This window comes from Mesitornis unicolor, unplaced genomic scaffold (assembly GCF_000695765.1).
Source record: "Mesitornis unicolor isolate BGI_N332 unplaced genomic scaffold, ASM69576v1 scaffold32259, whole genome shotgun sequence".
Lineage (NCBI taxonomy): Eukaryota > Metazoa > Chordata > Aves > Mesitornithiformes > Mesitornithidae > Mesitornis > Mesitornis unicolor.
Genome location: NW_010205749.1, coordinates 5,939 through 22,658, shown reverse-complemented (window position 1 = coordinate 22,658; position 16,720 = coordinate 5,939). Strand labels below are relative to the sequence as shown.

The 16,720-nt window shown below is 35.6% G+C and overlaps 1 protein-coding gene across 1 annotated transcript in view; it reads right to left on the bottom strand.

The window, feature by feature from the left end:
* Positions 1–1,007: 1,007 nt before the first annotated feature.
* RGS7 (regulator of G-protein signaling 7) overlaps positions 1,008–16,720 on the bottom strand; it is a gene marked incomplete at its 5' end in the record, with an annotated part of 20,240 nt that continues 4,527 nt past the window's right edge. Inside the window, 5 exons of the mRNA XM_010191520.1 lie at positions 1,008–1,137; positions 1,391–1,501; positions 2,683–2,744; positions 3,460–3,558; positions 4,642–4,716. Coding sequence (XP_010189822.1) covers positions 1,008–1,137; positions 1,391–1,501; positions 2,683–2,744; positions 3,460–3,558; positions 4,642–4,716 — 477 coding nt within the window. The remainder of the gene's footprint in view (positions 1,138–1,390; positions 1,502–2,682; positions 2,745–3,459; positions 3,559–4,641; positions 4,717–16,720) is intronic.

Below are 16,720 nucleotides of genomic sequence, written 5' to 3'. Positions count from 1 at the left end.
ATTTAATAGTTTATTTATTAATAATAATTAATAAAAAAATGCAGCTCACACTGGGCTGGATAGTTTCATATTTGAACAGCTGCTCTGCGTAAGGAATTACCAGGATACTTTTTAAAAAAAATTACCTTTCCCTTTCTTGGTATTTTTCAGATTGTAAAATTTTAAATTTTACTACTTGTATTTTTTAATAAAAAAAATTAAACTATCTGGCACCAATGAAGTTATCAACTTACACATGCAGATCAGGTCATATTTCCTGATGGTAAACAAATCAGTTAGAAAAAATAATAACGACTTGAGTATCTAATACACATTTATGTTGCAAAATCCAATGTTTGAATATGAACATGGTCAGCAACATAGAGAAGTCCATCTCTAATTATTCTGCTGATAAACTTAAATAGGATTTTATACTCCTTATGTTATTGATGAATGGGAATTGATACAGATGTCATCTGACAAGAAGGTGGGATAAAAGAATGTGTTGTATGCGCTTTTGCACAATGTACAGTTTGACTTATCTATAGAAAGGCTGTTATTATTCCCTCTGAAATAATTCTTAGAATCCTTAGAACAGTGAAAACAAAACATACTAGTAGTCAATAGTTGGGCTATCTTTTTTAAAAATCAAATAATTTATCTCTCTTGCTTAAAAGTAATTCTTCATATATATTTTTAAAACAAAATTATTTAAGCTTCATACACTAGCAGCACCTTTCAGTTTTGCAGTTAGTGAGGAACCTGAGAGCTAGCTGTCACACTGATACTGTTGTGCCAGATCCACAAGTACAAGAACCTTGGCGGGGATTTTCAGCCTGAATATGAGAGCAGGCAGCAATCTGCATGAATGGATTCTGAAAGGTAAGGTGCAAGAAAATATTTGAAGGGGTCAAAAAATGAAAAGAAAGACAAAAAACCCCCAAAACACAACAACAACAAAACCCCCTAACTAGCCAAACAGAAAAATCCCAGTGTATCTTACAAGGTATTAAAAAAGTCCTTCTCATTTACCTTAAATTTTCTGAACTGAATTCTGACTCCAGGAACTTGAGAAACTGCTCTCTTCCCACGGGGTCTTTCAAAGCTTCATCCATTCCAAACCCCCATCGCTTCACCCTCTGCTGTCCCGGCTCTTTGCTACAGAAGAAAAAAACAACATAACTTACAATCAGCAATAATCCAGTACTCTAATTACCGTAACTTTTCACACGGATTTATTAGTCTATAGCTCTTCCCATCTAATGAAACTCTGAAGATGAAAAGACCCAAAGGACACTGCATGGGCCTTCCACCTCAGTACTTTTCTGCAATACCTCTGTCTGAAATCTTCATGTTTCAAGAAAAATCTGTTATACCTTCTTACTCCAAGAGAAGAAATAAAATTATATACCTTGCCTCCAGTTCCCAGAAAGTGGTGTCATCTGATATCCAAGGGTTTGAGGGATCAGGGGGCACAAGAAAAGGATCGTATTCCAAATACTGCTCTGTGTACGCTAATAGACTAGGAAAACAAAAGCATCAAATGTCATCATGTCAGGAGATGAGGAAACCTGATCAGGTAATCCCAGTTAACCCCAGTTCAGTCACCAGTTGAACCATGGCAACTGGGTGTGCACATACTCTGATGTCAGCTACAAGAGTAGGTTTGCTCAAGCCTTTTAAAAATGGAAGACTCAAAAAGCAGGGGTAGCTCAGGTCTTAGCAAGGGCTGAAGCAAAATAAACTACAATCTTCCCTGACACTTCCACATAGCTCCTTTTAGGGCTCTTTTGGGCACTAATAAATTAAATCAAGCAACCTCTTCCATGCACATTTGCTCAATAAAGAAACATGTTTTATAGCCTTACAGTTTTAATTATCAGTTCCTTTAATATCTGTTCTAAAACACTGCATGCTATTCAGGTTGCATTAATTGACCACGCAGCTGCTGGGACTCCTTCTTTCCTCTTTTAAATACAGTGAATATTATTTTATTTCCTAATTAAATGGCACTACTCCCAAGTTTATTGCTTTCCATAAAAAACCCTTTTTTCTTTTCCAAATTCTTCATTATCCATTAATTGGTCTGACTCAGTTGAATGCACTAAAATCTTTGCTTGTATTCTGGTAGTTTACATCTCTCATGCCTTTATTCCAGCTTTCCATGCTTTCTTTTGACTCATAATTATGGAAAAACTATTGACAAGTGAGGACAAATAATTTTTTCCTTTCATTCCTATTTGTGTTATATTTAGTCTGTATTCTATTTTTACTGTTCAGCAAATACAAATTCTTAACCTTTTCTCCTTAAATACATATATATATTTATACATAAATAAAAGCATATCTATATGTGTTTGTATGTGCATGCATATATACACATTTATAAGTACACACACATGCACAAACACATATGATGAAGAACCATTTGTATTTGGCTTAATTTCCTTTACCAAGTCTTATGCAGCTCAATTTTCTGCAATATTCACTACCTCTGTATTTGATGTGTAAGATAATGCATGCTTTTTTGGGTCACCTTTTATCAGTAAAAGAACTTCATATCTCACACTTCAGTAAACTCTCATCAGTTATTTCTATGACACCTGAGCTCCCTGGTCTCTCTTTTTATGAAACTATTTCATACTGATGTTTTCCCAATAGTTATCCATCTAATTGAAACAGAAACTGTGACAATATACTTACCTCTCTGCAACTTTTGACATTTTTAATCTATGTCTGTCTAATTGCATTTGCCAGTGCTTAATCTGCAAGAAAGGAAGGCAAAGTGTTATGAGTAATTAATTGCTTGAATTTATTTCCATAACTTTTTTATTAGGAATGTAATTTAATGTCAATTTATCCTAGGGCACAGAAGAAAAATGTATCTGACTTAAAACAACATTTCACTAATGTAGTTCTAAAATAAATGGAATTATCCATCAAAGAGAAAAGATCATACAGAGACAGAAAAAAGGACCCAATATAACATTTTTCCTAAAGGTTCATCAGCTGAAATCCAATTATCATTTTTAGATTTTTTAAGAGAACTACTAATTCTTCAGACATTTACCTTCTCCCAGTTCTAGCACCTCAGGAAAGACTAATGAAGCATGAACAGTAGATAAATGTATAAACCCATATGAGCATACATGGAGAAGTAAGTATACCCCAGAACCTTGAATCAGTGTTGAAAAGAAAAGTGAGCTGTCCCCTGCTAAAGGGGTTAATGGGATTAGCTATGCAAAGAACCCACTAACTGGCATGATGCCTTTAAGTGTTTAATGCAAGATACAAAAAATGTCACATTTTGTCTCATTAGTCTTAATCAAAGTTACATTCCCAGATCCATATCTCCTGAAACAAGGAAAAGGCTTCCTAGATTTGTTCTGAACATACTTTCCCATTACAATAATTTCGGGGTCAATACCCAGTTTTCTAAAAGTTTGTTTAAAAGTACACATTTGCAGTTATTTGTCAAACCTCTTGGTGTAGTTCATCTTCTGTGGGTGGCTTGGTCTCCGGTATTGGTGTGTGGGTAGGGCTGTGACTTCGAATGTCATTTTGTAAGCCATAGACAGACTATGCAAAAAACATGGAACAATGATAGCTGCTATCAATCAATGCTTTCTACAAATACCCATAGTAACTGTGATGTTTTAGTACAGTGTGCTCAAGAAGTTAGCCAAGATCATCTTTATCTAAAGAAACTGCAAATAAGCCATGTACTCAGATAAAATTGTGCTTCTATATCATGAGGTAAAATAAAGACTTCTCAAAGTCCCCAGTTTCATAATGCTATAGAACACAGGATCTCCTTTTATTATGTCTGTATATTAACAGCATAGTAAGCATGGGGGATGACACTGAGAGGCAGCTATTACTTTAAATGGAGATGACTGGTAGGAAAAGAAGAAACAGTAACCATAAAGGTAGACTACCACGATGGATTATTTGGATGACTCCCAAATTTGCAATTACTGCTTGGTGAATTACACTAATCTGAACCTTTCACTACCATAAATAAGCTAAGCTAAAACTTTCTCTAAATCCACTTTCCTTTTTAAAACATATGTTTCCATGGGTTGACATGAAAATATATGTCAAAGAGAATACTTTCAAGTTGAAGTCAATCTACATTGTTATGATATAAAGGATTTGAAACAAACTGTTCCAATCCATCTATAGATCCCTAGAGAATCTACACGGTTCATGTGGGGATCCTAATTTAGGTGAAGCTAATTTCCTTTTCAATTTCTGGTCATCCATTTGGGGCACTGTAAACTAGAGACACCCTTTTCATTAGGACCAACACAAGAAGTACTGCTGTTATAGTTTACACTGCATTTTTAATATATTTTTCCTTAACTACTGACAGAAACATTTTAACATTCTTTATTCAATCTACTAAACAACATGAATAAAGCAAGAAAAAAATAAATTTTATTTTCATCTTCTCTATTTTTCCAAAGCCTTTATTACATGATAGCATTTACTAAGTATTAATAAATTTGTTAATACTAATTCATTGGAGAGCTTATGAAATAATGACATATGTTCATGTATTTATTTGTTGCAGCTGTAAGAAAAAATCATTTTAAGAAACTATGGAACCTCAAGCTATAAATAACTTACATCTCCTGCTTCTGAAACAACAGTGCTTACCTTTCTTGTTTTATGTGGATTTCTCATTCTTGAAGATTTTTTTATATCCACTTCAGTAGTGTTTACACATCCAGGCTATCAAAAGAAAAAAGAAATGAAAGCACTAGGATAAAATCTGTGAAGGAACTCTGTATTATTTTCATTGGGATAGTCCTCCTCAGTTTGTACGGCTAAGAAAATAAATAACTAGAGGCATATAATAACTTGATGTCATTCTGCAGTAGTCCGTAAAAGCTAAATACCATAGAGTCTTAGGAAGCATTTCAAGTACCATTTTGTCTGGCATATTGTAAAAGAGATTCTTTTGCTGTTCAGCCTTGTTTGCCGGAACCTATGATGGTTTTTAGGACAAGTTTTACTGTATATCTTTATGTTGAAAGTACTGAAAGCAATGTACAGAGGAGCAGAAAATATCCAAATGCATTTTACAGGACACAGCTGCAACATAGATGGGTACTAATCCAAATTACATTGCTATTGGCAGTACTTGGGAATCTTGGAGTGAGACAAGTATGCAGAAGACTGCATGCTTAAAGACATCTCATGACATAATGAATTTGAAGTAAATTCTGAAGATAACAGAAACAAAACACATATTTCTGCTTTGGTTTTGCTGAGGAAGCCATACAATGTGCATTTTAGCCTTTGCTCGAAGAAGCATGTTTGACCTACTGAGTAGAATTGCAGAATTAGTAGAATTGTGCAATACCAACCTCAGCTGTAAACTCCAGACTCCCTTCAGGAGCATCAGGTTTTGACTCACTGTTTTAAAGAAGATAATTTTTTTTTAAATATGAAAAAAATAAGCAATAATGGGTTTTGTTTCTTCAGAATTTTTTTTTAAAAGATCAACAAGTAGCCTAACCAGAAGACTGGCAGTCTAAGCAGAATGACCCTTGACAGATCTGATTTTGCCTTCAAAGAGTCATTCTCACAACTCTGTAGCATCTCCAAGGACACAAGTCCTCTAGTTTCTCCTAATTCATCTTCCTTTGATACTTCCTTCTTAATATAAACTCTGTGCAGAAATCTGTTCTTTACTTGTTGCTGGGAACAACTAATCCTAAGTGTTATGCTCTCAGGTGAGTTTTACCTATTGATTTTAAAGGGATTATATTTGCCACTGAGACTGGGGAGTACAAAATCAACACTCTAGTGGGAGCAGATTTTTACTGAAAGTAGGTTGGGGTTTTTTAATGGGAGTAGCTAGATGGAGAATTTACTTGCCAGACAACCATGCTGGACTGACTAGCACATTGATGATAAAAGGTTTGTCTTCTTATCATGATGTAAAATGCTTGATGCGGTTGTAACTCTTCACAGACAAAAATTTTTAAGATTTCTTAGATAGGCAGATCCAAGAAACAAATACATCTCACTAAACAGGCCAATGGTACTTTCCCTGGGAAAATACTTTAAATAACAGACTGATTTTTTTCAGCCACTATGATTTTTAAATTAATAAATATTTATTTTAAAGTAACACATTAATGTGTGTTTGATCATATTGCATTTGCAGTATAAACAGTTTCTCATCACTAAGAAAAAAACAGGCACTTAGATAATATTCTTAAGACTGCACGTGACATGCCTATTGAGCTAGATTTGGAAAGGCACAATTTGTGCTTGTGAACCAAAATGGTAGTTTTTTAACTCAGAATAGCTTGTAACTCTCAAAGACAATGACAGGTCAAAAACCACAAAATTCTGCATGATAGTAAATTTAAATGCAGGAAACAATTTCCTAGGACAGTATACTGAGATATATTCCAGTACCTGAAGAGGACTTTCAAGAAAGCTCAGGAGGGACTGTACAAGAGCGCAAAGTGATAGGCAAGGGGCAATGGTTTTAAACTTGAGCAGGGTAGATTTAGATTAGACATCAGGAAGAAGTTCTTCACTTTGAGGGTGGTGAAATACTGGAACAGGTTGTCCAGTGAGGTGGTGGAGGCCTCATCCCTGGAGACATTCAAGGTCAGGCTTGATGGGGCTCTGAGCGACCTGATCTAGTTAAAGATGTCCCTGCTCACTGCAGGAGGGTTGGACTAGAGGACCTCTAAAGGTCCCTTCTAACCAAACACATTCTATGATTCTATGAGATAAAGTTAAAAAAATATGACAGTGCATCTACTTTAAGATTATGGCAGCAGCTAGCAGTGAAGAAGACATGGGTTTTTAACAGTATCTTGAGCCCTTGAATGCAGCCATTTGAATAGCGGACACACTTATGTAAGGCAGAAACTGTTGTTTGTTTAGATTTCAGTTATAGTTTGTTAAAAACACATCTTAAAAATGGAGGGGGGGGAAATTAAAAAAAAAAAAGAAAAAAGAAGAAAGCATAAACCTCACCTCAAGCCTCTTATTTTCAAGGATTTCAAGTCCACCAGCAGTAAATTGGTAGGAAAAGATCTAGCACCTTGCCCAAGTAACTCACATGGGTAGATTGATGCAAGGGACACAAAAAGAAATCCTGAGAGATTTTTAGGAAAGAAACAAGAGTGAAGTTTTTGCTGGTTGGAAAGAGACACAACCCAATACTTCCACCACATCTACTGGGTTCTTATGGACCCGTGGCTGCTTCAAACCTCTCATGTGGCAGTGAAGCCACTGTGGATACTGCAGCAGGGACATGCACGAGAGGCTATGAGGGCAGAACCTGCACCAAGGTGTGACTGAATTAAATTATATCACTGGAAGCACCTACTGTAGTCAGGGCCACAACTCGTGCCGTCTTCTCAGCTGAAGAGTATTCATGAAAATGATGCTTCATATGAGATGGGATTTATTGTTTCTCTGGTGTTGCCACATTTATCTGTCAATTTTTAGGAATAAATGCCAAACATTTTCTCAATTAAAACAAACACAAAAGCTTGTGTTATTTGAACATTTTGTTAACATAACTCAGAGTCTTTGTGGGAAAACCTTTGCTGGACAACATTTCATTTTATTCATATGCCCCTATTAACATAATAAGTATGTGTTTGGATACAATTACATCCAGCTGTGTTTTGTTTTTGTGTTGCTGCTTTAACTGGACTACAAGAGTTCAAATGGTGAGATGCCTGTCAGAGTGCTTTGCTGCAAGATTCCCATTAGTGTGTAGTATATAATTTGCATACTAATACTGTAAATAGTTTTCAAACAGATTTCCTGGAAGACTTGAAACTTCTATATGGGTAAATGGAGTGCTTATTTCTTTCAGGACTAATAATCTGTATGAAAACAGTTCCCTCTCCACACACACAAAGGAAAGTCTTGTGACCTTGTTGAAATTATCATACAGCAAGACTATATAAAGGGTAGAGTTTGGCCTTCATCTGTTTTTAAATCACTGGTTGAAGAACTGTCATATATTCAAAGGATCTGTTAGCCTGCCCTTACCTCCAAGTACAAATGCCATTGTATTAATTTACAGCAAAGGACATGTCAGTCCAATCATCATAGATTCACTGCTGAGATAAATGGAAGCAGATAAATAGTATAAAAAAAAATGTATGGAATATTTTTTTAATCCCTACTTCAATTATTGGATAATCTCATTCATTTGAACTCCTAGCAGCACAACTTTCTATTGATGCTGTCTGGAAGGCTGCAAAATAGGATTCTGCCCAGAAACAGCATGGAAGAAGGAAGCCTCCTCTGCAAGGAGAGGAGGTCCAAGAACTCCAGGCCCAAAAAATATCTGTTTGGATCTGGCTACAGCCACCATTTGAAAACAACAACCACCACCACCTGAGAGTACGTTTACTTTAAAAAAATCCACATGATATTCACAATCTTTCCCTGATAAGTGTGGTAACGGTGAGATAATTAACTAAGCCCTTGTAATAGTGCTGACAATTAATTAATCTTTCGACACCTGTAGCAACTCTTTGGAAGAATTTGTTGTTTACAACAAATGGGATGCTTTAGCCATGCTACATTTCCATCCAAGCAGTGCAGAATACCTAATATTTATAGTCTGTTTGCTGTACAAAGTTGCACACTCTGAAAGCCCTTTTTATCTCCTGGCCACAAAGCAAAAATCAATTGATGTCAACATATTTTTGTGTAAAAATCTCTTTGCTAAGATGTACTCAAATTCCAGTAAGTGTGAAATCCTTAACAGAAAATGAATTAATGTTTATAGTGACATCAGTTAAAGTTTTGATTTTTTTTTTTACTTTCCTAAAATTTGCCAATTTAACTGGGAATCTACTTAAACTGGAATCACCAGAAGTCTTCTTGCATCTGAGACAAATCCAGCAATGTATGTGGGAGGGAATAAGCTCACACATTGCAATAGGCAGGGAACTGCCTGTCTATATTTCTGCTCTGTAGAAAATTATGAGAGGCAGAAGCTGAAGATGAGTCAGCAGCATGTCCTTGCAGCACTGCATTCAAAGCCCATACCCAGCTGCATCAGCAAGAGCAAAGCCAGCAACCTAAGGAAGCGGTTATTCCTTTCTGCTCAGCATCATGAGGATACTTCTGGAAGACCAACACTAGTTTTGGGCCCCACAAACAATACAAGAAATATATTCAAAATGCAGAAGTCCAGTGGAAGAACAGACTTTTTTTCTGCTTGCAAAAGAGGAGAGCTAACTGCTTAAAGGGGGCTTGCGGAGCTAGACCTGTTAAAGAGGTGCACCACAAAAGGAGGGGAGGCCGTAATCAGAAATTGCAGTAAAGGACATTCCAGTTAGCTATAAATAAATATTCTTCATAATGAAGGGATGGAGTTTTTTAAGAGAAGTTGTGGAATCTCCATTGTTGGTGATTTTCAAAGCTGGTTTAATCAAGGGCCTGGACACCCTTACTCAACTTAAAGTTAGCACTGCTTTGAGCAGGTGGTTGGACTAGAGGACCTCCAGAGGTCCCTCTTGGCCTACATTTCTGTGGTAAAGCCTAAGATCTTCACAAGCTGCAGGGACTGAAATTCAAAGAATCCACTTCACAGTGCACTCCCATCAAGTATACAGAGCAGTGTGAACTTCATCACCTGGTCTTCCCCTCCCCTCAACAGCAAAACAGAAAGACAAGATCGATACTGGCTATGGTGTGTACTCAACCCATACAAACAAACCCATGGATGAGTGAGGGAGATGTAATTTCACAGCCTCTTTAGCTAAAAACGCATAGGTGCTATTTAAAATAATTACCTCATTTCAATATGCACACCCATAAATTCAGGGTGCATTAAAGCAGTAAATATTTAGGCAGATGGCTTCACTCCCCTTACGCAATATCATTGCGTTTCAGAGTCAAAACTCTATGAAATAGGTCTTCTTACCTGTTTTGCAACTGTGGGCTAACTTGGTAAGTTTAATTGCAAAATACTAAATTTCAAGCTCTCCAGGCTTTCAATATCTAAACACTATAAATTTAAATAATGGACAGGGATACAAATATGACAGATCTTGGCTTCCACTTGGAAAAGATAAAGTCAGACACACAAATGTAAAGACAAGGCAGAGATTTAAAGCTATCTTTAACATTATTTGTAAAAGCAGACTATCACAAATATAGTAAGCTTAAAACTTGAAATTTCCTGAGTGTCAAATGTTAGTGTTTCCTTCTGCAACAATCTCTTCTGCTATTTATGTCATTGTTGCTATTTCTGTCATTTTTCTAGGAAAGGAGTCTTCTAAACCTCAACAATCACTACTCGTATCACTCACTTCTGAAGTATGGAAATGAAGATAATTAGTGAATGATAAGTGGAATGCCAGCGTTCATTTTTATTTGCAGTTTTTATATTCCAGTTTAGTTGTGTAGCCAGCTGAACTATGCATAGTTAAAAACCAAGAGGAGAATAAGAGCATGAAAGATTATTTAAAAAAAATGAGGTAAATAAAAAAATTCCAGTGGCATGCAGCTGAAAAAAAATCCAAAGCTATTAGCTGTAGGAATACCCAGTATGACTCTGGTTACGTGGGAAAGTTTATTTTTTCTTATACTAAGTCTAGCATCAAAGGAGATGTTAAAATCCTATATTGAATAAGTTGTTGGTAATAGCTAACACTGAGGCTTTCACAGAGAAAAACTTAAGCTATACTCTCCTGCAATGCACCAATTTTTCATTTTTCCAGCAATGAAGATTATTGGAGTGTGCAGAACCCACTAAGGCTTATAAGGTTGAGGTTTAGATATAGATTATTTGGTTATTTTGGGGTTTTACCCGATTTTACACACTTCAGGGTCAATGAGTAAAAAGGCTTTGCAGTGGAAGAGCTGCACTATTAATGACTTTGCTGGTGCAACAGAAAGCTTCAGAGAAACAATTCAAACGTGCTGAGTACAAGCAGTGAAGTCTTTTAACAGGCTTTGGAAAACCAGCTCTTATCTTATGGTCTAGTCAAAGCATTGCCAACCCATCACAAATTTCAGAAAACTTTTCCTGATGATTACAGGGCCTGGGCTACATGAAACACTTCCATTTGGTTGGAAAAAAATATTGTTACTTACACCTGAAGCACTTAATCATGGGTTCAGTTTACAATCAACTAGGTGGACTTAATCTGAAACACACTTATGAACTTTATTAGCCTCTTCTCAAGTCTGTTACAATTACAATTATAGCAATTGTTATTAATTACAATTTCCATTGTGAAAATAAATCTGAGAAACTAAGTGTGTAAGCATTGGGACTACTCTTGACAACATCTCTAGTCATAAGATTTTTTTTATTTTTTTTTGCAACTTATGTCTCATCTATCACAAATGTAGCATAAACCAATAACTAGAAACTCTAAACTAAGTTTGATGAGTATTCCCACCACAGGGTGTGTCTACTTAATGAATATAGTCTTTGTTCCACAGTTGAAAATGGATGGGGTTTTTTTCCTGTATACGTAGTGGCACTGCAAGTTTTACAAAAGGATCAAGTGAATATAATAAGGGACCAGCACCTACTTTTCTTCTATTTGGATTTCCAAGAGTATGAATGTGTCATACATACTTTTTTTTTAAAATCATATCATATTCCCAGCTTCTACACAATTACTTTTAGCACAACTATCTCTCTCAAAACATGACTTTGTGATTCAGGTGCATGACTGACACACAAGCACTGTGACTGGACTTTTGATACCTGCCATTATGTTACAGGGCTTTTACATAGCTCCCGCTTGCATTATAGTTCTTATAAGAAGCAAACATAGAAAAACAAATATTTGGGCTACAGTCCATTATAGCCATGGTAACTTCATATATAGATTGTAATAAGTACTTAAGTTTGATGATGACTTTGTAGAGAGCTTCTATCAAGTTTTCACCTCCACAGAACTCCAGAGCAAACTTCTCTAAAATTAGCTCACAATTTTTCTAGTTTTCCTCCTCCATTAGAAGTTAGCTCATCTGGGAAGTACAGCTATACCTTCCAAATAACACCTAGAAATCATATTTAATGATTAGGAAGGAAATCTCAAGATTGTTCACAAGTACAAATTCTGTAGCAGCATGTTTCAGATTTCATTCCCAGATGCCTCACAGATTTGGCAGGTAATCAGGGAAAAATTATTAAAACCTGCTTGTTCTACTAAAACAGTATATCTTTTCCTCCATTTCTTCAGCCTTTTCATTATGTATATTAAAAGATGTGCTATGCTACTAAATACAATATGGAACACAAGATAGGGTAAATAATTGCAATGTATGGATTCAGTGTGACACTGAAATAAGCCTCAATAGCCTCAAATTTTGTTATATTCCTTAATACAAATCTGTTTTTAAAACATCTGATACATCTGACAATATGCTGCAAATATCCCTGAATATAGTGATCTACAGTCAAGTAGCATTACGGGAACAAATTAGATGTATACAACTTAACTGTCTGTATCAGCTGATAATGATGTACAACCTGTTGGCTTTTAATTAAGTAACTACAGCTTTTCATTTTTTCCTATTAATTGATTGAAGTAGTTTTTCAGGCCACAGAACGTTCAATGTCAAATCTTATTGAACAGCTTCCTTCAAAGGCAGGGATTGTCTTAATTTGTAAGAATTAATAAAAGCTTTGTTAGGATTAAGTGTTCTCTTCTGCTGAAGGTTTTAGTAGAGAATTATGAAAGCAGCATAGAATGAATTTTAATGCTCAATTCATGTCCTCATTTGCTAATTTCATCTTGATGTATTAAAGAACAGAGATAAATAATATAAAGTTCCAGACCTATTTATTAGATTGAAATGAATGTGCAATACACCTGATAGTGTCGTCCACTAGAAACATATTGATGCCGACATAATGAATTCTTGATAAGGTGCAGAGAAAGGCATAAGCATTTAAGCATAAGTTAAACTCACTACAGACAGCCCCACATGAAGGACAGAAGACTTGTCGTTTGAATCAATTAGTAAAAATCAATACATGCTTTATTCAAGGATTTAGTTGAAGATCACTGACTGCTATCAAAATAGCAGCAGTTTCACTATTCTAAGGTGGATGCAATCAAAACATGGTGAGGACTGCATTTAATGGATAGACGTTTAACTGCGAGTTGTTTCTCTTGTTTGGACAAGACAAATGAGGTTCAAAGACCATCAGATACAGGAGAATCATTGCATTAATTAGTTTGATCAAGCTTTAATTATGTTTGCAGCATGGTAAAACTCAGATGGTTTGGAAAATAAGAGATAGGAACTCTCACTTAGGATGGAACTTATGATGACTTAAAGTCTCAAAGATTTTCAGCATCTTTGCAAAGAAAGGAACCTACGCTCTAACCAGTTTCCTGTGTATACCTATTTATCTTCTCAAACTAGAGTTCAAATCTCTTCCTTGAGCAGTATCAAACATATAAGGGATTCCAGCGGCTGTGCAAATTAAGAACCTGTTTGGACCAGGAGAAAAAAAAGACACAGGGAAATTTTCAAGAAACACAGTACTAATAAATTAAACCACAAAATTAATCCATAGGAGGTAGAGCATTCCTGAATCTTGACAGGGATTTTCACCTTCTCACATACTTGCTTAAAGACAGATATAGTGCAAACCTAGGCTTTCACCTTAAGAGAACAGGTGAAATACTGCTTAAAATAAAATAAATACTGCTTAAAAAATAGTTCTTTACTGGTCAGTGTGTCAGAGAAACACATAATATGCAAAATGCATATGAAAAGGATAGCAAAATTCCACTTTTGAGACAAGTTATGTGAAACTAAACTAGAAGCTAAACTAGAACCAAACTAGAATGCATATATTACTGCATGAGTTATATGCTAAATTCTTTTTGAAAGTTAATTTAACTTCTAATTACTCCTCATTTACAATAGACTATTTTAGTTTTGTAGTGACTAGTTTTCAGAACCAGAAATTATTATACAGAAATTAGATCCATTTTATTTATTCAAGCAGAGCTTCAGTAGTATTAATTTTAATTAAGGCTGTATTAATGTGATTTTTGTGTATGTGAAGATTCCAGTATTTGCAACACTGTTGCATAAGGAAACCTGACAAATTTATCTGGTTTGCTATGCCTGTGATAAATTCTCTGAGTCATAATTGCTTTCCCAAATTTTTTAACCCCAAAAGGCAGGAAACTGCAGTTTTGGTGATTCTATACAGAAGAATTTAGGTTATTTACTTGAAAAGAACTGACAACAGGGAAGTCTGACCACAGGACTCTGAAAATGTTGATGACAAATACAGGTGACATTTAGAAATTTATTATCTGCCTTTTGACATATAAGAGATCCTTGACAGAATGCTTTGGATTAAAGTAGCAAATTTAATTCACACAGAAACAAAATTGCACTTATTAAAAGAAAAATTCTTATCCTTATTTCTTCAGCTTATTTCCCCAGTTGTTGCCAGAACAGGTTACTAACAACAGTACCATCACCTGACTCTTCTGTGTCCTTCCCTCATCTCATCAGTTAGCTATTTCACAATTTCTGACCTCTTCCTAATCCTCAGTTTTAACTGGAGCACTTGTGGTTTGTAACACTGCTCCAAGAAAGCTGGCTTCTTTTTCCCCACCTGTCCCACCCTTACTCAAGCATCAGACTAAATACCAATGCTAAATAATATGAATACAAATTCTGCCATGAACATCTTAGCAGGCTAGCTATAATGTTTATAAATATCTGCCTCAAACAGATTCTAGTATGGGTCATAAACATTATAACAATTTTCTGAAAATGAACCATTATCCAAGGCATTGTTTCATTACCAGAAGTGTAATTATCTGAGACTGCCAAGGGCTGTTTTGGCTGTATCTCCTGTCTGCTGGAGAGGTGACTCCCTCATAGAGATGTACTGGGAAACAGGTGCAAAAGAAGACAGGAAAATTGTATGCGGATACATCTCTAGAGAATTCAGATGGCATGATGCACATTCATTCCCTGGCAATGTTTAAAAACTTTCTGAAAATATTATGGTAGAGCAGACAGAGGCGTCCTCTGGCTAAGCAAGTGACTGGTCCAGAAAAATCTAGGATTTGTAGCATGCAAAGTGTGAAACGAAGAATTGCACTGCCTTAGCCAAGTTAAACTCAGTCTTTTGCCAAGTCTTTGCGGCTGATCTTGAAGAACAGGATGGAAAAGTCAATAAAGACAAAAGCAATGAGAGAGAAGAGAGAAGAGAGAAGAGAGAAGAGAGAAGAGAGAAGAGAGAAGAGAGAAGAGAGAAGAGAGAAGAGGAGACAGAGAAGAGAGAAGAGAGAAGAGAGAAGAGAGAAGAGAGAAGAGAGAAGAGAGAAGAGAGAAGAGAGAAGAGAGAAGAGAGAAGAGAGAAGAGAGAAGAGAGAAGAGAAAAAGAAAGAATAACCACAAGTATCCGTTGCATGACCCTAGACACCCAGTAATATTATCTACTGGCTCAGATGTTGAGGGTCATGTTCAGACCACATTAAACAGATAAAATGAGATTAATGGAGACAGAATCTCATAAAAAAATCTAAAGAGAGAAAGAAGCAAAAGGTGTGGGATATGTGGCAAGGTTTAAAAAATCTAAATATTACTTTTTCCTAGTTTTCTACTTGGAAACAACTGTATGAAACCCCCCAAATTCAGAAATTATACATATTTCTGAATTTTACATTTATTATCTTACACCCACACTTGCCCTTAACATTGTTGCTGTCCTTACCAGACATACCCACTCTGGATAATTTACCTTTTCCTTGTGTATTTACCTTTTAATACCTGTGTATTAAATGACTCAAATCTTGGGGGAAGCTTTGGAGAAAATAAAGTCTTTTTTCAACTTATTCTAATTAAGTATACAGATGACTTTCAGGAGAAAAGGATACTTCCCCCATTACTTTCTGAATTAATGTGATTCTTAATAAGTACCCAACAGGCCTTTATTATGCATTTCATTTAAATTATATTAATGTCTAACTCAAGAAGAAAAGTGAATCATTTGTAGCAGCAAGACATCAGCTGTCCTTGCTTGCTACCTTAAAGAGTTAATGTTCTAGCAAGTTTTTTTACTGTATTTGATGTGGGTTTGAGAATATTTCAGAGGGTTTAGTGTTGTAGTAACTGTCCCTTTTTAACAAGTGTAAGATGATGGGTTGTAAACAGAAATAATAATTCAGGAAAGCTATGATTTCTTTTATAAAAACTTTAATCAGGAGCATGACATTTCTTTTCAAACAAAAGTAGCTTCTTAATTTCTTTTGCCTGGAAGCAACTGACTTCCCCAATTTGGCTTGATTTGTTAATGCTTTTTGACTAATGCCCTAATCCTCTTAACCATTTTTCTCTCAGTTCCATAGTCTGTTATTGGCAGGAGTTTTAAAATTATGAAAATTATATATTTTCAAGGCAGATCCAAAGAAAAGGAAGGTCTTTAAGATATGTTTGCTCTGCCATAAAAAAGAGAAATGTGAATAAGATTAATTCTAGACCTATGTTGTGTAATGGCTGTACTTTAGAAATAATGGCATGGGCACTCCAGAGGTCTCCAAAAAATGTCTAGATGTGGCACTTCAGGACATGGTCTAGTGGACATGGGTTGATGGTTGGACTTGATGAACTTAGAGGTTTTTTCCAACTTTTAAGACTTTATGATTCTATGACTTTATCCTAGGTCTGCTGCTCAGGATTTCAAGGGAGTTTTGACAGCTTCCTGTAGCTGTCAATGTAGCAT